The 23,644-nt window shown below is 44.8% G+C and overlaps 1 protein-coding gene across 1 annotated transcript in view; it reads right to left on the bottom strand.

Moving 5' to 3' along the window:
- Window positions 1-23,644, bottom strand: part of LOC140429425 (inositol hexakisphosphate and diphosphoinositol-pentakisphosphate kinase 2-like) — a 295,210-nt gene that overhangs the window by 150,683 nt on the left and 120,883 nt on the right. The window contains 3 exon segments of the mRNA XM_072516386.1: window positions 8,041-8,166; window positions 9,254-9,339; window positions 21,058-21,167. Of these exon segments, the coding sequence (XP_072372487.1) occupies window positions 8,041-8,166; window positions 9,254-9,339; window positions 21,058-21,167 (322 nt within the window).

The following is a 23,644-nucleotide window of genomic DNA, read 5'->3' as shown; positions in this document are numbered from 1 at the left end:
AAGTGGTCGCAGATCAGGGGGATAGATATGTGAGATACCGCTGGAGAGGCGGTTAGTGGCGCTGGCAAGTGTATATGGTCCCAATTGGGATGGTGTGGGATTTGCGAAGAAGGTGTTTGGGGCCATCCCTGACTTGGAGACACACAAACTTATAGTGGGGGGGGGTGGAATTGGAACTTGGTGCAGGAGCCAAGGTTGGACAGGTCATGGCCGCGCTCGCTGGTCCCATCAGGGGGCCTCAAAGGCGTTGGCTGGGCTAATGGTTGAAATGGGAGGGGTGAACCCTTGGGAGGTTTCTGCACCCAAGGGAGCGGGAGTACTCGTTTTTCTCAGCAGTCCATAAGGTATACTCGTGGATCGACTTTTTCGTGGTGGGGAAGGCTTTGCTGGCTGAGGTTAAGGGGTCAGAGTACTCGGCAATTGCAGTATCAGATCATGCTCCGCATTGGGTGGATATGGTACTGGAGAAGGGAGTAGTACAGAGGCCGGGGTGGAAATTAGATATGAGACTGTTGGGGTACCGAGGGTTCTGTGACAAAATTGAAAAAGTAATTGAGGAATATGTAGGTTTCAACGGTACAGGTGAGGTGTCGAAGGCAGTTGTCGGAGAGGTTCTAAAGGCAGTGGTGAGGGGTGAGGTGATCTCATTTAAGGCTAGGGTGGACAAAGAGGAGAGGTTGGGGCGCCAGAGTGTAATAGCTGAGATGCTGGAGGTAGATAGGAGTTATGCAGAAGACGGGGACCCAGCGAAGTTGGAAAAGAGGAAGGAACTACAGGCGAGCTTTGACTGACTATCTACCAGGAAGGCGCTGCACCAACTGAGGCGAGCAAGGGATGCAGTTTGCGAGCATGGATAGAAGGCGGGGTGTGTATTAGCGGGTCAGCTTCGGAGGGAGGCGGCAGCAAGGGAAATTGTTCAGGTGCGGGACAGGGCAGGAAAGTTGGTGATGGCTCCGGATCTGATTAACAAGCTCTTTGAGGAATTCTATGAGAGGTTGTACAGGTCCGAGCCACCTGGGGATACTGGGAGATGCAATAATTTCTAGATGGGCTGGAGTACCGAAGTTAGGGGAGGGGGACAGGGCTACATTAGAAGGAACGATAGTGGAGCAGGAGATAAAAGATGCGATTGAGAGGATGCAGTCGGGGAAGGTGGCAGGGCCGGAGGGGTTTCCGGTGGAATATTATAAAAAATTCAAGGATAAGCTGGCACCCCTGATGGTGGGGATGTTTGAGGAGGCGATAAGGAAGGGGGCGTTACCACAAACTTTGGGGCAGGCAACGATTTCCCTATTGCATAAAAAAAGATAAGGATCCGACAGAGTGTGGGTTGTATAGGCCCATATCACTTTTAAAAGTGGACGCAAAAGTATTGGCGAAGGTACTGGCAGGTAGGCTGGAGGAGTGCCTCCCGAAGGTGATAGGTTAAGATCAGACGGGGTTTGTGAGAGGGAGGCAGCTCTTTTTGAATGATAGAAGGGTATTGAACGTGGTTATGGCACCGCCAGAGGGGAAAGAAACAGAGGTGGTTGTGGCATTGGACGCCGAGAAAGTGTTTGACCGGGTAGAATGGGGGTGATGGCAGTTCTGGAGCGGTTTGGGATTGGACCAGGATTTGTGGACTGGGTAAAGCTACTATATAAGGAGCCGAGGGCGAGTGTCCACACAAATAACATCAGTTCGAGATACTTTTCTCTCCACCGTGGGACTAGTCCTATGTCCCCCTGCAGTTTGCACTCGCGATTGAGCCGTTGGCCATCGCATTAAGAAGTTCGGGGGTATGGAAAGGGATAGTGCCGGGGGGGGGGGGGGGGGGGGGGGGGGGGGCGACGAATGTGGAGAAGCTGTGGAGCTGGGTCAGAGGGGTTGATTCCCAGTGGGTCAGAATGGAGGAGAGTTTGTGCAGGGGGTCGGGACTGAAAGCGCTAGCAACAGCGCCACTCCTGATGGCCCTGAGGGAATATTCAGGGAGTCCGGTAATAATAGCTTCATTGAGAATTTGGAGGCAGTTTCGCCAACACTTCGGGTTGGGGGCAGGGTCAAGGGAAATGCCGATTTGGGGGAACCATAGATTTGAGCCAGGGAAGTGGGATGGAAATTTTCGGAAATAGGAGAAGGGATTAAGACACTAAAAGATGTGTTTCTTAGGCTTGATTTGCAGGATTGAAGGAGCTGGGAATGAAGTGTGGGCTGGAGCAGGGGGAAATGTTTAGATACATGCAGGTTCGAGATTTTTCCAGGAAGGAGATACAGAGCTTCCCAGTGGAGCCGGCCTCCACATTGCTGGAGGTGCTGACGACAGGGGGACTGGAGAAGGGGGTAGTGTCTGCGGTTTACGGGGCTATTTTGGAAGAGGAGAAGGCACCACTGGAAGGGATCAAAGCAAAGTGGGAGGAAGGGTCGGGAGAGGGTATGGAGGAGGGGTTCTGGTGTGCGGTGCTCCAGAGAGTGAACACCTCCACCTCGTGCACGAGGTTGGGGCTGATGCAGCTGAAGGTGGTATATTGAGCACACCTCACAAGGGCGAGGATGAGCCGGCTCTTTGAGGGGGTAGAAGATGAGTGTCACGTGAGGATACCTTTAAGACATGGATGTTTAAGCAATGTACCTTTAAGAAAACAGTAATGTCAGAGAGTAGGTGGGGCTGAGCTCAGGTCAGCCATTTTGCAGGTTTTTAGTTTCAGTTTAAAAAGCAGTGTGTTTGTGTCTGTGTTTCCAGCGAGCTGCAAGTTTTGAAAAGAGCTTGTGTGTCTGTGTTTTGCAGTGAGCTGGATCACTGCCATGAAAGACTATCTCTGGATCATTTGGGTCTGTTGAGAAGGTTAAGTTTGAACTGAGGGGAAGGATGGAGGGGTTCTACAATTCATGGGCGTTCTTCGTTATGCACTTTCAGAAATTGGATAACATCGAACATTAGTGGGGAGGGGTTGGGTGTTGGGATTCCTTTTTGTTATTTGTTTCATGTTAACATGCGAGCAGTTGTTTGGGGGTTGGTGGGAGGATGGGATTGTTGTTGTTGATATGGGGATTGACATTATATTCGTTACTGCTTATTGTTTATTGTTGGTGGGTGCAAATTTGGGAGAAAATGTGAAAAAGGAGAATAAAAATATTTTTTAAAAAAAGATTTTATCTCCTGGGAAAGGTAAATTTCAAAAGAACGATCAGGGCAATGGGAAACGATTAAAGTAGTAAAACATATTTAAAGAGCGGTTGAGAGCAGGGCGGGGGGGGGTGGGGGGAGAGAGAGACCGAGACACAGGCGGACAGGGGGCTATATTACCACAATTTGACAGGGATTGTTGCCTAAAGGGGTGTTTATTTGTGGATCGAACTTCGAAAGAATCTATTGGGGAAATGTTCTGCAAGACTAATCTCGTGGTGAAATGCAAAAAGTAAGTAAGGTAAGTAAAGTCGCCATCGTCCCATGTGACCATAGGCTGCTTTCCCCTTTTGGGGGGGGGGGGGGGGGTTTGACTGGTGGTGATTTAACCTGAGGATCACCACACCTCAAGCGAGGCGAGAGGTTGAGAAGGCGGGGTCTTCATGAAAACCTCAGCTGGTATGGGAATTGAACCCGCGTTGTCAGCCTACTCCACATCATAAACCAGTTATCCGACTCGCTGAGCTAAACCAACCCCGACAAATAGAAAATAGCTGTGATCACTTGTCAAGTTTCCCTTCTTGGGATTTGGTTCGCAGGGCACTTACCACCTGCCAGATCATAAAAACCACATAGCAGAGATCACGGAATTAATGCAGGGTAATAGGCTGCAAATGGAGGAGTCCATTCAGTTCATGTGCACCACTATGGCTCAGGTGTTCCAATTGTCATGTTCCCAGCTGATGTTAATATGGGACAAGTCAGATCCCAGAGTAAAACATGGCTTGGTATCCTAAACTTTTATTTTTTGTTCAGAAACTGTGGAGGGCAGTTATTGAACACATTCACAGGAGTCCGCCAGTGTATTTTAACACAAAGAATAAAAAACAAGACAAAAAGGTTGGAAAGATTTCAAACACCAGTAAATGAGCTAAATCGCACTGTTCCTTCACTCCAACTATATCTTTACAAATATAGATGTTATAACCCGCACAGGTCTTACAGGCTAGGGATACAAGCTTCCCCGATAAGGGAGGCGGGGGGCAGTCTCATTGAACCCCTGTTTCTCAAGAGGGCTACTAATCATCATGTGCGAAGAACTCACCTTGAAACAGTGTCCCACATGACACTTCCACTCGGATATCTTCAACAAGGATCCATGTGCAGGGTTTCAATCTCACCTTCCAATATGTGGTCATGCCAAGCAGAACACCATTTCTCTAAAGGCCTCCAGTAAAGACTCGCCCCTCTTTGGCTGCCTCCTGAAATCTTCCAGCTTCTCTCAAGTCCACTTTTCTTGAAGTCTTCTCCACACAGCTTTCTCTCTTGAACATGGGGCCAATTGCTCTGCTCCTGACTCTTAACTTTGTTCAACAGGATCAATTTTTGATCTGTCCTATCCTTTACCTAGAACTGTCTTTTTGGACTTTGTTATGTCCTGCACCCTGGTTCAGGACCTTCTTCTTGGTTTGGGACTTCTCCCTGTCCCCTTCCTGTGTTCTACTCCTTGGGACACCTTCTGCCGAATGGCACTCCTCTTCAGGTCACCTAACCTCCTCAAGTTTCTTGTTTCACTTTTCTCTCTGCACCGCCTCCCCACCCCCAATTCTCAAAGATGCAGGGTGGCTTTCTAACCTGAAACTACAAAAGAAAGCGTAAATGCACAGGGCCTGTTCCTGGTCTAAAGACGAGAAAAACCTCAATTTATGCATGTGCAGCTATTCCTTGGTTGACACGTGCACAGGAAACCTGAGGCCCCTCCAGATTCCACTCGGAAATCTTCATTTTTCTCTTGGGGTTCGTTTCACAATGCACGAGATCCTCCATTGAAAAGCAGGTCAACCTCATGTGGTAGCACTCTGAATGGATGTCCGCACAGAACACAGACATGCAAAGAATGTATGTAGCGCTCTGCCACATTGACCAGTCAGTGGCGCTGATGGGGCAGAGGCATGAAGTGCAAGCCAGCTACCCCATCTGAACAAAATTGCCTACAGTCAGAACTGTGATTACAAACCAGCACAATGGCCAGTGATGCCAATTGTTGTGCCTGCCTATCTTTATGCTCACTCCCATCTCTCTCTCTCTCTCTCTTTCCCCCCCCCCACCCACCCCAAGGATGTTAAAGGCCTGTCGCTGAAGATAGAGACATATTGCTAGAACTAGTTGTTCAGGTAGGGTGACCATGAAACGATTTGAAGGCAAAGGCAAGAAACCTGAAGTTGACTGGTAACACAGGAAGCCAGTAGAACTCAGATAGCGAGTGCTTAAGAAAGACTTTGACACGGCTGTGGAGCATTAAATTATCTGCAGTTTGTCAGAAGAACAATGGTGAATTCAATCCTTGAAGTGATGTAGGTATTGATTTAGTGTTTCATGAACAGTGCAGTGGAAGAGATAAGAGATAGATGTAAGCAAGCAAAATTGCCAAAGTGAAGACATGTGGTTGCGGGAACAAAACTTAATAAAGGCAATGAAGCAAGTTCAGTCCAGCCTTGTTTCAACTCATTTTTTTCAAACTTTTCTTTTAAGATGTGCCAATGTGTCAAATGGGAGACAGCTACATCCAGAAAAGAATGTGCATCATGATGTCGGATTAAAATGCAGAAATATTGTCTGGAATGGTGCACATTTCTGTGAGGATTATCTCAGTTTGCTAATTCTCTGAAGTTAAGCCATGTTAATTGTGTCACTCCGTGTGTTGGAAATAATGGATGCATGTGCTAACAGAATTGCTTGAGAAACCATGCACTTGGAAGTCAGGTGTCAAAAAAAAAACTAAACCAATCAAATACTGAAATTCAGCAGTTCATACTTTCCCTGCCTGAAAGGCAAAACTGATTTCAAAACACATTTTACATGCCTAGTGAGAAAAGAAAGCACTTGCATCTATCGCACACCTGAGATGTCCCAAAATGACTTACAACTGATTAATTACTTTGCAGTCGCTGTTACGTCAGTTAATATGGTCACTTGCAATGTCAAAACCCTGCTTTTACGTGGTGCTAGCTTTCTTGATTTTGCCGTTTTCCTCCTTCAACTACACAATGACATTGTACAATCTGGAGTACAAAAACACCCAAATTACATTCAACTTCAAAGAATGCTCTAGAATAGTCCACATTTACATTGCGCATAGATGTTTTTGTGTTTGGCTTTCGATGCCTTGCAAAGGAATCCTCCAAACACCTTGACTTGTCAAAACCAGGATCTTTATTGAATCACACCTGGTAAGATAGTGATCTATTACAGAGCAAGTTATCACAGAGTTTCTTTGTACTCGTCTAGAACTACATCTGGCACGAATGTTCACCTGTATGTCTGACAACCATCTGGTGACGGCCAGATGTGCCCCCACTTATATTGGAATCTCTTGTCACATGACCACTGTCTTGAGACCGCATGGTGTGTCTACACCACCACCTACTGGTTGGAGGTCTCACATCATTCTGAGAGGGTCACCTATATTGAGGGTCATCTATATTCATGCATCTATATTGCTTACGGGCATATCACCACAGATGTATCCATGGAAACTTCATGCTCTGCATATGGACACGATGGGTTGGGAAGACTATCCGCATTATTATTTTTTTAAAGAAAAGGAATAATAAGACCTTTTTTAAAAGTCATGTTGAGTATCAGAGCTTTTACTAGTGTAAAAGTGGAAATTTTGAGATCAATTTTTTTCAGCAAGTTAGGGTCAATTTTATACAGGTAATGTTTTTGAGGTGCTTACTTTCAACTAACATACACGAAACACAGACACCCCTAAAAAATTCACATGGTAATGATGGAAGTGGCATCCACACCAGATATTTATTATCTGTTTATTCCTCTCTGTTTTTATTAAGGAGCCTCCCTTTGCCCTCCACATCCAGGGAGAAGTGTCAGCTGGGTCTGCAGTTCCAAAACTGCTCGGGGCTGGGAAAGGGAAAGTTCGCACCAGTGTCACATTGTAGGCGCCCAGCCCCTGACCTAAGCTTTGGTGCAGGGGATTGCACTAAATTGACACTCACAAGGGGCTGATTCATGAGGCTCAACCTCCACAGGAAGGCGGAGGGTGATAGTTGATGACAGAACATAAGAACCAAGAGTAGGAGCAGGCCATCTGGCCCTTCGAGCCGGCTCCACCATTCAATGAGATCATGGCTGGTCTTTTGTGGACTCAGCTCCACTTTCCTGTCCGAACACCATAACCCTTTATTCTTCAAAAAACTATCTATCTTTATCTTGAAAGCATCTAATGAAGGAGCCTCAATTGCTTCACTGGGCAGGGAATTCCATAGATTCACAACCCTTTGGGTGAAGAAGTTTCTCCTAAACTCAGTCCTAAATCTACTTTGCCTTATTTTGAGGCTATGCCCCCTAGTTCTGCTTTCACCCGCCAGTGGAAACAACCTACCTGCATCTGTCCCATCTATTCCCTTCATAATTTTCTATGTTTCTATAATGTTCCTTCTAAATTCCAACGAGTGCAGTCTACTCAAGCTCTCCTCATAATCCAACCCCCTCAACTCTGGGATTAACCTAGTGAATCTCCTCTGCACACCCCACATATTCATTTATTTCATATTCATTCTTGAAGTTGGCCCCTGCAGCCTGTTTCCATGTGCACAGTTTCTTCTTCCCCAATCTGTCAAGTTGCTCCCCCACAAAAACTAAAATCTATCAATATCCATCTTGTCTTAACTGACAAGTGGATACTGGAGGAAATACAATAAGTGCAACTTTTAAAAAATAAATAATGAATTGAGATTTTGATATGACTGTAGTGACGATACTTTGGTTCTGAAATGTTTGGGCTATCATCGCTGAAAATATTCACATTGACAGGACGTATATGAAAAATTATTTTTTGCAAGCCAAATGAGAATATACAGTAGTTATTGTGGTGAATCTTTTAGGAAACATGAAACGATTTTCTCATCGTTTACCTTGTCCTCCTGGATACATGCACCGGAAAGCTCGACCTAATTCTTCGGCTTGGACCCTGCCTGCTGGCGTCAGTTCTCCACCCCATTTTAACACCAGAAGTAGTGAAGGCTCCTCCCTTTTGTTGTCTGTTAATGAAAATGAAAATTATTTAGAATTATTCAGAGAAAGAAAAAAACTTGCATTTATGCAGAATCCTTTACAATCTTAGGACATCACAAAGCACTTTTAAACCATGTGCTTTTGGAGTATAGTCAGTTTTCACAAAGCCAAGTCCCACAAATAGCCTCGACATGACAGGGAGAAAAAATCTTCTCATTGACATCACTGAAGAAAGTTTTTTTTTTACATTTAGAGTACCCAATTATTTTGTTTCCAATTAAGCGCCAATTTAGCATGGTCAATCCACCTTCCCCTGCACATCTTTGGGTTGTGGGGGTAAAACCCACGCAGACACGGGGAGAATGTGCAAACTCCACACGGACAGTGACCTAGGGCCAGGATTCAAACCTGGGTCCTCAGCGACGTAGGCAGCAGTGCTAACCACTGTGTCACCGTGTCGCCCCATCAGTGACGAAAGTTGAGCAGTGCCATCTTCTCTAGAGGCCCCCAACCATCATAACTCCCCCAAGAATGTTTTTGGTTTAGGGTTAAATATTGGTCAAGATACTCAGGTGAACTTCCTTGCTCTTCTTCAAACAGAACCATGGAATCTTTTAAGTCCACTTGAGAGGTTAGGCAGAACTTGAGAGTTGCAACAAAACTATGTCACCTCTGCCAGTGCAGTACTCGTTCCATAGTCTGGATTATGTTCTCAAGACTATGGGGCAGAAAGTGAACACACAACTCTCTGGCTCAGAGATGACACTTTATACAAAGCTGACATTTGGAGTCACTACCATTTGAGCAGCAGGTTATGTAACACCTTTGCACTACGAACAGTGCCAGGAAATTGCAAGTGAAACAAAAATTGTATGCTTCCACTTAAAATTACTGTTTACCTAAATGATAGAGGAATCAACTTTAGATAATTGTCAATTTTTAAAAAATTATAACTCTGCAACCATTATTGCCTAAAGCACACTGCTCCATTAAATGTGTAGTAGTCAGCAATAGAAATAAATTTACACTTAGTAATTGAACAATGCCAATTTAAGTACTTTCAACAATCCAACAGGAAATAAAAGAAAAAGAACCATAAACATGAAAGCATACCATCTTCTTCACTTGAAGTCTTTGTACATCCAAGAGGTAGATACGTTAACTGAACTTTACGATTTATTCCAGAAAAATGTCCATACCTGTTAACATAATTAAAAATATAGTTGATTTTGTACGCAGTTAAACAGCGCACATTATAAAATATTTGCATTTATACAGCAGCATTAACGTAGGAAAATGTCTAAAAGTGCTTCACAAGGGTGTAATAAGATGGAAATTGACATCTATCTGAAGAATTAAAGAAGCATTATTTGTTTCTATAAAGTAATCCAAAGAGGGCTGCACCATTAGGATGATCTTTACCTGAACCGTAGTGGGACAAATATTCTGACGAGTCCTATAATTAGGGTAGTATAGAGGGCTTTAAACTAAATATCAGTGGTGAGGGATCAAATTTGGGAAGATTCAATATATTAAAGAGAAAAGGCAAGGCATGAGAGAGTAAGGTAGCAATGAAGGAAATGATGATCAGAATATCTCAGGAAGGGACAGAGTGCACAAACTCAAGAATGCACTAGCATACATGGCTAGAGATTACAAAAGAGTAAAATAACAGAACTAAGGCACTATATTTGAATGCAGGTAGCGTTCGTAACAGAACTGATGGTGCAAACTGAAATAAAAATGTATGGTGTGATAGCCATTACTGATCGAGACAAGGCTGCAGGATGACAAAGACTGGTTCCTTGAATATTGAAGGATGCATGGCATTTAGAAAGATCCGTTAGTTATGGATAACATTGACATGATTGAAAGAGATGGCCTTAGTTCTAGAGATCAAGATGTAGAATCAGCTTGGGTAGAGATGAGAAATAGTAAAGCAAAGTCGTTACTTGTGGGAGTGTTTTATAGTCCCATAATTGTAACCAAACTGTAGGATAGGCCATGCAGGAAGAAATAATGGGGGCTTCGAGAAAACTATGGCAATAATCGTGGGTGAATTTTAATCTACGTATAGATTAGACAAATCAGATGGGCAAAAGTAGCCTGGATGAGTTCACAAGAGTATTTTGGGGGGCATTTTCTTACAGCAGCACGTTTTAGCATCAATCAGAAAGCAGTTATACTAGATCTAGTAAAGTGCAATGAGACGGGATTAATTAATATCATATTGAAGGCATAGCAGTGATAATACGGCTGAATTTCATACTCCGTTGAGTGGAAGGGGGAGTGAAAATAAGTACTATGAAAATGATTGTAACTAAAAGCTGACACGTCCCCAAGTCCTGATAGACTTCATCCTAGTGTCTTGATAGAAATTGGTTGTTGTGTTAGTAGATGCATTGGTTTCAAATTTCCAAAATTTCCTAGATTTTGAAAAGGTCCCATCAGATTGGAAAATAGCAAATGTGACTCCTCCCCATTCAAGAAAGGAGGAAAACACAAGCAGGCCAGATAGTTTAACATCGGTTATAGGAGAATTAATTTTTAAGCAGGTTATACCGGAGCACGGACTTCCGGTGACGGTGATGTGCTGAGAGGACGCACATCAGGTGGCTCTCCTCTGAAACTATTATTGCAACAATTGGCTATCACACCATACATTTTTATTTCAGTTTGCACCATCTATTCATCTGTTACGAATGCTACCTGCATTCAGATATAGTGCCTTAGTTCTGCTATTTTACTCTTTTGTAACCTCTAGCCTTGTATGCTAGTGCAGTCTTGGGTTTGTGCACTCTGTCCCTTCCTGAGATGTTCTGATCATCATTTCCTTTATTGTCACCTTACTCTCTCATGCCTTACCTTTTCTCTTTAATTGAATGGTCCCAAATTTGATCCCTCACCACCATTAGTTGAATTTTGCCCAAATTTCAAGGAACAAAAATCACACAACAACTGAAGGAGGGTAACCAAGGGAAGATGCAAGTGATCAGGAGCTCGAAGGGCTGAAGAGACAGCAGAAGTGGCGGAGAAGTGCCACGACCAGCAGGCGGACGAGATAGCAGAATCATGAGGCGAAGAGGCCCCGACCACTCAAGAGGGAAGATAGAAAGCACCACCTGGCTTTTTTTTGGGGGGGGGGGGGGGGGGGAGAGAGAAGAAGAAAGGTACACAAAAGGAACAGAGAAGGAAAAGTGAACCGGGTAGCTTACAGGCCTCGGCAGGGGAGGAACAGACCTCGGAAACAAGATGGCACTGCAAGCAACCACCTGGAGGGTCTCTAATCAAATGGAAACCCCAGAGTGCAGGGGCGCACCCACATGGGGAACACATAGTTGGTGGCTCTGTTAGGTGTCCCCTGGTCAAAAGGAGCGCAGGGACCCGGCCTCATGGTGAAAATGGTGACTGGGGTCATTTTGGATGGCTCCCTAACAAAGGGAAACCCCGGAGTGCAGGGGCGCGTCCAGGTAAGTATGCTTGATCCCGCAGGTGCGATGGGACAAAAGCCCTCCACCGGAATTATCACCTGGAATGTTAGGGGACTTAACGGCCCGGTGAAAAGATCCAGAGTCTTTGCCCATCTGAGAAGCATGAAATCCGACATAGTCTTCCTACAGGAAACCTACCTGAGGGACAAGGACCGACTGCGGGTAAGAAAGGGCTAGGTGGGACAGATGTATCACTCGTGTTACAGGACGAGGGCTAAGGTGTGGCACTATCGCTTTGTAAGAGGACAAAGGTTCACAGCGACAAGGGAGACGGTACGTCACGGTCAGCGGTGTCCTAGACAGGGCATCGGTAGTCCTGGTTAATGTGTACGCGCCCAACTGGGACGACACAGGTTTTATAAAAAAGGGTCATTGTGGAAATTCCCGACTTTGACACGCACGACTGGTCATGGGGGGGGCGACTTCAACTGTGTACAGGACCCATTGACAAACCGCTTGAACCCCAGATCGGGTAAAAAGATGGGCTTAGCCAGGGAGTTGGCAACATTCATGGAGCAGATGGGGCGGTGGACCCATGGCAGCTCCTACACCTTGGCGTGAAGGAATTCTCGTTCTTTTCGCCGGTTCACAAGGCATACTCAAGGATAGACTTCTTTACAGTGGGGAAAGCGGTGCTTCCAGGAATAGTAAGGGTGGAATATTTACTTATCTCTGACCACGGTTCACAGTACATAGATGAGAGGTTGGAGGTGGGCCATGCCCAGCGCCCCACATAGAGGTTGGGCAATAAAGTCTTATGCCAAACATATCACAAGCCCTAGGCGAGTACGTTACAAACAACCGGAATGGGGAAGTCTCACCTTCGACATTCTGGGAGGCACTAAAGGCAGTGATTAAAGGAGAGATTATAGCCGACACACACAAAGAGATGGGGAAGAGTGTGGGGCCAGGCAACAATTGATCGACTCCATCCTGGAGGTTGACAGAAAAAACACCGAGGCCCCAGCCGTAGAGCTTCTGGCGGAGAGGAAAAAGCTACAAATGGACTTAAACCTGCTATCCACTGGGAAAGCAGTGCCCCAACTCCGCCAGACACGGGAGGACCTTCTACGAACGCAGAGAAAAGGCTGACTGCCTCCTGGCTCACCAGCTGAGAAAGCAGGCAGCCACGAGGGTTATAGCCCAGGTAAAGGATAGCAGAGGCAGACTGGCAACCAAGCAAAAAGAGATAACTGAATGTTTGAGACATTCTACCGAGGGCTGTACACCTCCGACCCCCCCCCCCCCCACCCCCACACCCCCAAAGGGGTTGCAGGTACTAAATGGTTCCTCGATGGATTGGGCATGCCAACTGTGGGGGACAATAGGTGGGAAGAGCTGGAAGCACCAGTAGGACTGGGAGAGATCATGGAGAGTATCAGCTCCATGCAGGCAGGGAAGGTGCCGGGACCAGTCGGGTTTCCGACGGACATATATGAGAAATTCACACCAGCCCTGGCCCCGCACCTGTGGGACAGGTGCTGAGAGGATGTTTCCACTTGTAGAACAAGGATGCCACATTTAAAATAAGGACTATTCCATTTAGTACAAAGTAGAAGATTTTTTTCTCTCAGAATTATTATTTTGAAACTATCTTCCCAGAGAGTGGTCACTGAATATTTTTTAAGGCAGTGGTAGATAAATTCTTAACTAACAAAGGAGGTAGGCAGAATGTGGAGTTGAGGCCACAATCAGATCTGCCATGATCTTATTGAATGGCAGAGCAAGCTCGAGGTGCTAAGTGGCCTACTGCTGTTACTAATTTGCATATTTGTGTGCGCGTGAAATTAAGAGTACAGTCATTTATGACTGAAATCATGAGGCACTTTTTCCACAAAAAGGGAATTCTGTCTTGCTCCCCTCAAAGGACTGTTGATTTGAGATAAATAAATAGATTTTTGTTCAGAAGGATATAACGGGATCTGGGAGGACTTCAAGAGGTGGGACATGCAGCCTCTATCGCCGGCGGGCAGGGTGCAAGCAATTAAGATGATGGTCCTCCCGAGGTTCTTATTTGTATTTCAATGTCTCCCTATATTAATCACCAAGACCTTCTTTAATAAAATAGACAGGAGCATCACGAGCTTCGTGTGGGCAGGGAAGGTCCCGAGAGTAAGGAGGGGGTTCCTTCAGCGTAGTAGGGACAGAGGAGGATTGGCACTACCGAACTTGGGCGATTACTATTGGGCCGCCAATGTGGCAATGATACATAGATGGATGATGGAGGGTGAGGGAGCGGCGTGGAAAAGACTGGAGAGAAAGTCCTGTAAAGGGACAAGTTTAGAAGCGCTGGTGACGGCGCCGCTACCGTTCTCACCTAAAAGGTTTACCACGAACCCGGTGGTGGCGGCAACACTGAATATCTGGGGACAGTGGAAGCGACAGAGAGGGGTGCGGGGAGCCCTGGTGGGGCAACCATAGGTTCGCCCCAGGAAGAATGGATGGAGGATTTCAGAGCTGGTACCAGTTGGGAATTAGGAGGGTGGGAGATTTATTTATAGATGGGACTTTTGCGAGCTTGGGAGCATTGGAGGAAAAGTATAAGTTGCCCGGGGAAACTTCTTGAGATATATGCAGGTGAGGGCGTTTACTAGACAACAGGTGAGGGAATTTCCGTTGCTCCCGACACAGGGGATACAGGACAGGGTGCTTTCAGGGGTGTGGGTCGGAGAGGGTAAGGTGTCAGAGATATACCGAGAGATGAGGGGAGAAGGGGAGGAGTCGGTGGGCTCACTAAAAGGAAAGTGGGAAGAGGAGCTAGGGGAGGAGATTGAGGAAAGTATGTGGGCTGATGCCCTAAGTAGGGTGAATTCCTCTTCCTCATGCGCCAGGCTTAGCCTGATTCAATTTAAGGTGCTACATAGAGCACACATAACGGGAGCAAGATTGAGCAGGTTCTTTGGAGTGGAGGACAAATGTGGGAGGTGTGGCGGGAGCCCAGTAAACCACGCACATATGTTTTGGGCATGCCCGGCACTGGAAGGGTATTGGAAGGGAGTGACGGGAGTGATTTCGCAGGTGGTGAAGGCCCGGGTGAAACCAGGCTGGGGGTTAGCTCTATTTGGAGTTGCGGAAAAGCCGGGAGTGCAGGAGGCGAAAGAGGCCGACGTTGTGGCCTTTGCGTCCCTAGTAGCCCGGCGTAGGATTCTACTCATGTGGAAGGAGGTGAAACCCCCCGGACTGGAGGCCTGGGTAAACGATATGGCGGGGTTCATTAAACTGGAGCAGATAAAGTTTGCCCTGAGAGGATCGGCTCAAGGGTTCACCAGGCGGTGGCAGCCATTTCTCGACTACCTAGGGGAACATTAGAGGGAAGACAGATGACCAGCAGCAGCAACCCAGGGGGAGGAGGGGGGGGTGGGTTTAGTTTAGTTTAGGTCAATAGATAAGGGGGTTTTGTTACTTGTGTATGGTTAAAAATTTCTGTATTGTTACTGTTGCGTTTGTTTTGTAAGAGGAAAAATTGTTGTTTGGGAAAAAAAAATAAAGGGATCTGGAGCAAAGGCGGCCAAATTAGGTTGAGGTATAGATCAGTTATGATCTAGCTACCGAGCAAAATAGGTTGGAGAGATAAGTGTATTTCTCCTGCTTCCAAGTCCGTTTCCCCCCCAAAAAAATAGGCAACTGCATAGAATTAATTCACAAAAATCAATAGAATGTTTCTATTAGCTATTTTGTTTTCAATACTACTGCCTCAGGTTACAGAGAAACCAACATGGTGGATGGATCAATTGGGCAAAAATAGTTTGAGCATTTACTTATCCTCATCGGTTATCCTCCTGTTTGCTGGTTAACGTTTTTGTTGTCCACTAGCTCTAGGGTGCCATGTGTGCAGTGGTTAGCACTGCTGCCTCAGGGGCCCAGGTTCGATTCTGACCTCAGGTACCTGTGTGGAGTTTTCACATTCTCCCCGTGTCTATGTGGGTTTCCACTGGGTAATCCAGTTTCTTCCCACAATCCAAAAATGTGACGGTTAGGTGGATTGGCCATGCTAAATTGCCCCATAGGGTGGAGTTACAGAGCGAGGGATTGGACCTAGATAGGGTGGTCTTTTGAAGTCTCAGTGCAGACTCGATGGGCCGAATGGCCTCTTTCTGCACTGTAGAGATTCTATAATTCTTCATTGGTAGCTAGTTTTCCATTCATGGTTTTTTCCGTTAGGCCACATTAAAGACAATCACCATTGTTCAGTCAAATGTAGTTAATTACTTTTTGATAAATGACATCAACTGTATGTGCGAGACACTTCAAATACACAGAATTGCAAGCACAAATATTGGCTCCTGATGGAATAATTATGTTTAAGTCTTTTAATTCAGACAATGCGTACAGTTCAATGTTTACAATATAGGATATGGAACTGGAGGTATAATAACTTTCACTTGTGGATTTAAATTCAGCTCAGACTGACTGAATATAATTTTCATATGCGCTGAATGCAAGGGTCCTCGGTGAAATATTTTGGACAGTTATCCTTAGAGGGCAAATTTGCTGCTAACAGGCACTAAATTGGCAATAGAGAAGCCACAGAGTTGCCAATGAAATAGAAATACAAAAGTGTCACACCTGTAGGAGGTACGCATGTTAGGTTGGACAGAAGGGTGTTGGTGGGCACCTGAACATTCTGCAATGATCATACTATTCCTGAAGTGAGTGCGCCTGATAATGACATGAGGGGCAGAAGTTTAAGGCTATTCTAAAGTAAATTTTTCTCTGACATCAGGCTAGTTTGCAATGGAACACTAAAAGCCACACGTCACAATTGAAGAACTAGAAATTACATAATAGGAAAATAAACCTTTATGACAACAGTATAAAGTTTTCATTGTTTAATATGAGCAGCAGGGTAGCACAGTGGGTAGCACTGCTGCTTCACAGCTCCAGGGTCACAGGTTCAATTCCTGGCTTGGGTCAGTGTCTGTGTGGACTCTGCATGTTCTTCTCGTGACTGCGTGGGTTTCCTCCAGGTGCTCCGGTTTCCTCCCACAAGTGCCGTGAGATATTTTGGACATTCTGAATTCTCCCCGTGTACACGAACAGACACCGGAATGTAAGTCTTACTAGGCCAAAGGGAATGATGCGGCAAGAAAATAAACAAGGAAACAAAGAAAATGTGCCTAGAGCAGGTGTGCTGCTGGTTGAAAGGAAGAAGAAAAGAAAAACTGAAACATGCAATGAAAAGGCAACAAAATAGAGGATTACAGTCTGAAATTGCTGCACTCAATGTTGACTCCGGAAAGCTGTGAAATGCCTAATCGAAAGAGGTGGTGCCGTTCCTTGAGCTTACAGAGCTTCATTGGAACAGTGTAATAGGTCCAATGGCAGAGTCCATGACAGCATGGTGGAGGATTAAAATGAGCCTGGACTCGAAACATTAGCTCTTTTCTCTCCCTCCAGATGCTGCCAGACTTGCTGAGATTTTCTAAAATTTTCTCTTTTGGTTTGGGATTAAAATGGCAAGCCACCAGAAGCTCGGGGTCACGCTTGCAGACTGAACAGAGATGTTCTGCAAAGCTGTCTCCCAATCTGCATTTGTAGAGGAAATAGAATTGTGAACAGCGAATACGATACCCTAACTAAAGTAGTACACGTAAAGCACTGCTTAACCTATTAGAAAGTAAGAGCTACTGGTAGTGCAATCCTCACCCTGCTGCACAGCTGGAGGTTTGTTTGGAGGAGGCAATACAGCTCAGTGACCCCTTGAGAGAAATATGCCACATCAGGCCCTGATGTTGTTGAGGTGGAGGGAGAACTGTTCTCTGCTCCCTGGAAGGTGGGTACTGCCTTCTACCGAGAGCCTCCATTCACCCTCCTTCTCCTGAGCAGAACTTCTGTTGTCTGCTGCCAGTGATCCATGTCCCTGTTGGGCTCAACTAACATTAGTGCTAGCAGGCTTTCTATTGATAGGCCTTCAAGCCCTTTGCAGTCCTTGTAAAAGTCCAACAACACAACATTCCATCTGGACTTTTAAAAAATGAACTCCCCAAACAAAGCTGAACACAGTACTTCCACTCACTCTGCAATAGGAAAAGACAGACATAAAGCACCTCACCAAAAAGTCCCATGCTGATTGCTGCGTAGAACTGGTGGGGTTCCCTCTTGCAGCTGAATATCAAGTGTTTAAGCAAGGACATCAACAGTCTGTGTTTGACCCTGAGTGGCGTCATGATCTGTCCAATCTGCATGCTTGTGGCACATGCATGTCATGCCTCTGCTAGCACTCTTACATGGTGCACTGTGAACGGAAGTAGTACAGGGACAGTTTTTGTCTTTTGGGTTTCCATGGCACTGATACCAGCAGTGCTACAGAGCCACATTTTGTGGCTATTGGAGTCCAAGTCAAGAAGGATAAAATAAATTCTGATCATGTATTGGAAGTGAAATAAAGGTTGATGAATATTGGTGGGATTAAGAGACAGACAATGTTAAAAAATTATATATTTTTTTAAAAGCTCCAAAACAAATGTCATGTTGTGAGACCCCAAATAACTGCAAATTTAAAATTTCAGGACCAGAGAGATCGTTTGACAGTAATCATCACTGTCAGAATATTAAAAATGACTATCCCTCCTGACTGCATCAGTCCTAATTTTTTTGCCGATTTTAATAAGGAACCGTGGACAAGTAGTCCACTGCATTTCTTTCAGTGCGGGGGCGAAAAGAAAGGATCATTCAGCGCACTGTGTCGGGGTGATGCATCCCTTTCAGCATGCGTAGATGCCAGACGTTGCGGTCTGATTTTCTGCCTAATGACCATGAGCACCATTAATTAGCCTTACCTTTATTCTTCACGCATAATCCAGGTCAGTTACATTAAATGACTCACATTCTTCCAAGCATTATACTTGTTAAATAAATAAACATTGTAATATAATGTTATATATATATTTTTTTGCCTCAACTCTACTTTCCTTTCTACCCCCTACATACACTCTCTTGTCAATCAAGAATTTATCAAACTCAACCTCAAACATTTTCAATGATCCTGCCCCCACTGCTCACTGGCAAGAAACATTCCACAGAATAACTCTCAGAAAATGTTTCTCCTCAGGTCCATCTTAAATGGGAGATCCATTATTTTTAAAGCTGTTGTCTAATACTGACCTCTCACATAATGGGAAACATCCTCTCATTATCCACCTATTAAGTTCCCTCAGGATCTGGTGTTTCAATGATCACTTCTCACTCTTCTAAATTCCAATGGATACAGGCCTAACCTGTCCAACCTTTCCCCACAAGATAACCCCTTCACTCTAGGAATCAGTGAACATTCTCTTAACTGCTTCAAATGCTACTGTATCCTTTTCCACCAACAGCCAGTACATCCTTACTTTAATATTCCATTCCGCTTGCAATATGCATGGCATCAAGAAGCCCCAGCAAAACTGGAGTCAATGTTAAATCAGGGAGAAACTCTCCACTGGTTAGAATCATAGAATTTACAGTGCAGAAGGAGGCCATTCGGCCCATCGGGTCTGCACCGGCTCCTGGAAAGAGCACCCCACCCAAGCACACACCACCACCCTATCCCCATAACCCAGTAACCCCACCCAACACTAAGGGCAATTTTGGACACTAAGGGCAATTTAGCATGGCCAATCCACCTAACCTGCACATCTTTGGACTGTGGGAGGAAACCGGAGCACCCGGAGGAAACCCACGCACTCACGGGGCGAACGTGCAGACTCCACACAGACAGTGACACAGCAGGGAATCAAACCTGGGACCCTGGCGCTGTGAAGCAATTGTACTAACCACTATGCTACCGTGCTGCCCTAGAGTCATTCCTAGCACAAAGGAAGGTGGTTGTGGTTACTGAAGGTCAGTCATCTCAGTCCCAGGACATCACTGCAGGAGTGTCCTATGCCCATTCATCTTCAGCTGCTTCATCAATGACCTTCCTTCCAACATAAGATCAGATGTGGGGATATTCGCTGATGGTTGCACAATGTTCAGCACCATTAGCGACTCCTCAGACATTGAAGTAGCGACATGCAAATGCAGCAAGACCTGGACAATATCCAGGCTTGAGCTGTCAAGTGGCAAGTAACATTCACGTCACACAAGTGCCAGGTAATGACTATTTCCAAAAAGAATTAAGAAAGAATTGAACAACCGCCCTGGACATTCAATGGCATTACCATCACAGAATCCCTTGATTGGCATCCCTTCCACAAGCATTCACTCCCTCCACCATCGACACACGGTCACAGCAGTGTGCACCATATACAAGATGCACTGCAAGAACTCACCAAGGCTCTTTAGGCAGCACCTTCCAAACCCATCGCACTACCATGTAGGACAAGAGTAGCAGATACATGGGAACACCACTGCCTGGAGGTTCCTCTCTAAATCATTCACCATCCTTGCCTGGAAATATATCGCTGTTCCTTCACTGTTGCTGGGTCAAAATCCTGGAACTCTTTCCCGAATAGCACAGTAGGTGTGCCTGCACCACATGGACTACAGCAGTTCAAGAATTCAGCTCCCAACACCTTCTCAACGGCAATTAGGGATGGGCAACAAATGCTGGCCTAGCAAGCGAAGCACACATCCCGTAAAAAATGAATGAAATAAACATTCAATTCATCTTCCTAATGATTTGCTATACCTGCTTTTTGTGATTTATATGCCAGGCCACTCCCATCCCTCTGTACCATCCAGCTCTACCTCTCCCCATTTAAATAACATACTGTTTTTCTATTCTTCCTGCCAAAGTGGACAAGTTCACAATTTCCCACATTGCACTCCATCTGCCAAATTTTTGCCCACTCACTTAACCTGTCCATATCCCTTTGCAGACACTATGTCCTCCTCACATGTTACTCTCCTACCTATCTTTCGATCATCAGCAAATTTAGCGACCATATATTTGGTCGCTTCATCCAAGTAATTTACACAGATTATAAATGTTTGACGCTCTAGCACTTTTCTCGTTTCTGCTTGCTAACCCAAAAATTATACACTTATCCCTACTCTCCGCCTCCAGTTAGTTAATCCTTTATCCACACTAATATGTCACACATTTTCTGTTGTAACCTTTAATATGGCACATTATCAATGCCTTTTAGAAATACAAGAACATGACATCTACAACTTCTCCTTTATCTACATAAATCAGCCAAACATGATTTCCCTTTCATGAAACAATATTGACTGCCTGATTGTAAGTGCCCTATGAACTCCTCAACAATACATTATAGCATTTCCCTGTGACAGATGTTGGGCTAACTGGCCCATAGTTTGTTGCTTCCCGTCTCCCTCTTTCTTGAATAGAGGAGTTACGTTTGCTATTTTCCCAATCTGATGGGACTGTTCGGGAATTTTAGACAATTACAACCGATGCATATACAATTTTTACAGCCACTTAATTTAAATTTAATTAATATTTTAGTCTAGAATATGTGTTGCTGATGCAGTACTCACATCTCAAGAACAGTTTTCAATTGTTCAAGTTTCGATTTACTTTCTTCTATTTCTGAATCATTATTCTGGCCCAGTTCCGCCAAAAGATGCCTTGCAATATCCAAGACTTCCTGAAAGGCCATTGGAAAAATATTTTAGAACTGCCTTCAGTTTTCATGTTACAAATATGCATAGGCAGACAAAGAAGGTTATTTATCTATATTACTGTCATCTCTCCATTTCATGATACTGAACAATTGATTATGGGTTCATCCAATACGAAGTTAGATGGCACCTGCAGACTACATCTTCTTCATTATGTTTTTATTCTGATTTTCCCATGATTATGGCAGCCTACATTATACAATTCCATATTCTGAACACCAAATACTGGGTTTAAATAAAATTAAGAAGTTACACCATATGAAATCTACTCTGAAAAGGGTTACTTCGAAGAACTGATGGGTCTCAACATTTCGGGCAGCATTCTCTGCCCGTCATCCGGAGGAATTACTGGAACAGGTGAAAGAGGTAGTACAGGGTGGGAACATAGGTAGGGTTTTACTGGTTTGTCAGACTATTCGGTTTGTAATAGGATAGTGCATAGTAATGTTCTTACTGCTGATTGGTTAACTGTGTAGAATGGATCGTATGGAGTTTTTTTTTTAAAGTAGCCAGATGTCACTGATGAAAAGGTTACGACTTGAGGGATGGCGTGGGTTTGGTAGCTCTGTGCATACATGTGTGAAGTGCTAAGTCTAGAATTGGTCCATTGGATGTAGTGATCATCAAGTTGAGTATGTTTGACCATAGCTGATTGGTCACAATCACTGTGTTTGAAGCAGGTTTGATGTTCCTAGAGTCCAGTATGAAGGCAGAGACCCATTTCCCCAATTTTTTTGTATTTTCCATGGGGTGAGAGCATCGGTGGCAAGGCCAAAATTGTTGCTCATCCCTATTAATCCTTGAACTGAATAGCTTGTTTGTCCATTTCAGAGGACAATTAAGATTCAACCACATTGTTCTTTATCTGAATCACATGTAGGCCAGACAAGATAAGGATAGCAGGTTTCTTTCCCAAAAGGACATTAATGAAGTAGATTTGATTTGATTTATTGTCACATGTACCGAAGTACAGTGAAAAGTATTTTTCTGTGGCCGAGGGACCGTACACAGTAGACAAAAAGAATAATCAACAGAGAACATTGACAAATGGTACATCAACAAACAGTGATTAGTTACAATGCGGGCCAAACAAAGCAAATACATGAGCAAGAGCAGCATAGGGCGTCGCCAATAGGGAACAGATCAGTCCAAGGGGGAGGCTTTGAGGAGTCTTGTAGAGAAGAAGTTGTTCCCATGTCTGGATGTGCAGGTCTTCAGACTTCTGTACCTTCTGCCTGATGGAAAGGTCTGGAAGAAGGCAATGCCTAGGTGGGAGGGGTGTCTGATAATGCTGTCTGCCTTCCTGAGGCAGCGAGAGGTGTATACAGAATCAATGTGGGAGTGGGAAGCTTGTGTGATGCATGGGCTGAGTTCACCACACTCTGCAGTTTCTTGCGATCTTGGGACCGAGCAGTTGCCATACCAAACTGTGATGCAGCCGGATAGGATGCTCTCTATGGCACATCTGTAGAAGTTTGCGAGAGTCGATGCAGACATGCCGAATTTCTTTCGCTTCCACAGGAAGTAGAGACGTTGTTGGGCTTTCTTGACTGCTGCATCAACATGAGTGGATCAGGATAGACTGTTGGTGATGGTGACCCCCATGATGGGTTCTGAACTATCAATGATAATTTAATGGTCACCATTACTGAGACAAGCTTTATATTTCAGATTTTATTAACCAAATTTAAATTCTACCAACTGCCTGGCTGGGATAGGAACCTGTGCCTCCAGAGGATTAGACAGGGCCTCAGGGTTAGTAGTCCAGTGACGTTACCAATAAACCGCTGTCTCCCTTAATACAGACAAGTCTACATTGCATGGTCTACATTCCTGCTTTGAGAACGTTTATCATCTTTGTAGATATTAAAGATGGTATGGAACTTCTTAGATGACTTGTGTCAGACTTCTATGTCCATTGCCCTGAATAGATGGTGTAGTCTGTGCAAGGTGGAACCGGTGAAGAGAGGCTGACTCTGGTCTTAGTGGGAGTATTGGTTATGGCGCTGGTAACAATGGACTTGCGTTCATCTTGTGTGAAGGGAATCCATTGAGTTGAAGTGTGGCAAATTTCTTGTTGCTGACATTTCTCATCACCAAAGGAGTAGTCTCTTCTCATGAGGATGTTGGAAGACAATTGGAGGGCGATGGGATGATGGATAGATCGGTAGATTGTCAGAATGAGTGAACTTATAATAAACTTGATGTAATGGTGTTCCACTGAGACTTGATGAGAACATCATGAAATGGTATGAAAGTTGTTCTATCGCCGTGATAAAATGAACACTCGAATGGTGATTGTTACGGTGTTATAGGAAACTATGAAGTTCTTTCCCATCACATTAACTTAAGAGGTGAAATGGTGGCATTGTGGTAAAGTAATTGGACCGTTAATCCAGGGGCCCAGGCTATTGGTTTAACAGCACATAAGTGCAATACAGTT

This window comes from Scyliorhinus torazame, chromosome 9, assembly GCF_047496885.1.
Source record: "Scyliorhinus torazame isolate Kashiwa2021f chromosome 9, sScyTor2.1, whole genome shotgun sequence".
Taxonomy (NCBI): domain Eukaryota; kingdom Metazoa; phylum Chordata; class Chondrichthyes; order Carcharhiniformes; family Scyliorhinidae; genus Scyliorhinus; species Scyliorhinus torazame.
Note: the sequence above shows the minus strand (reverse complement) of the source record. Positions and strands in the feature narration are given on the sequence as shown.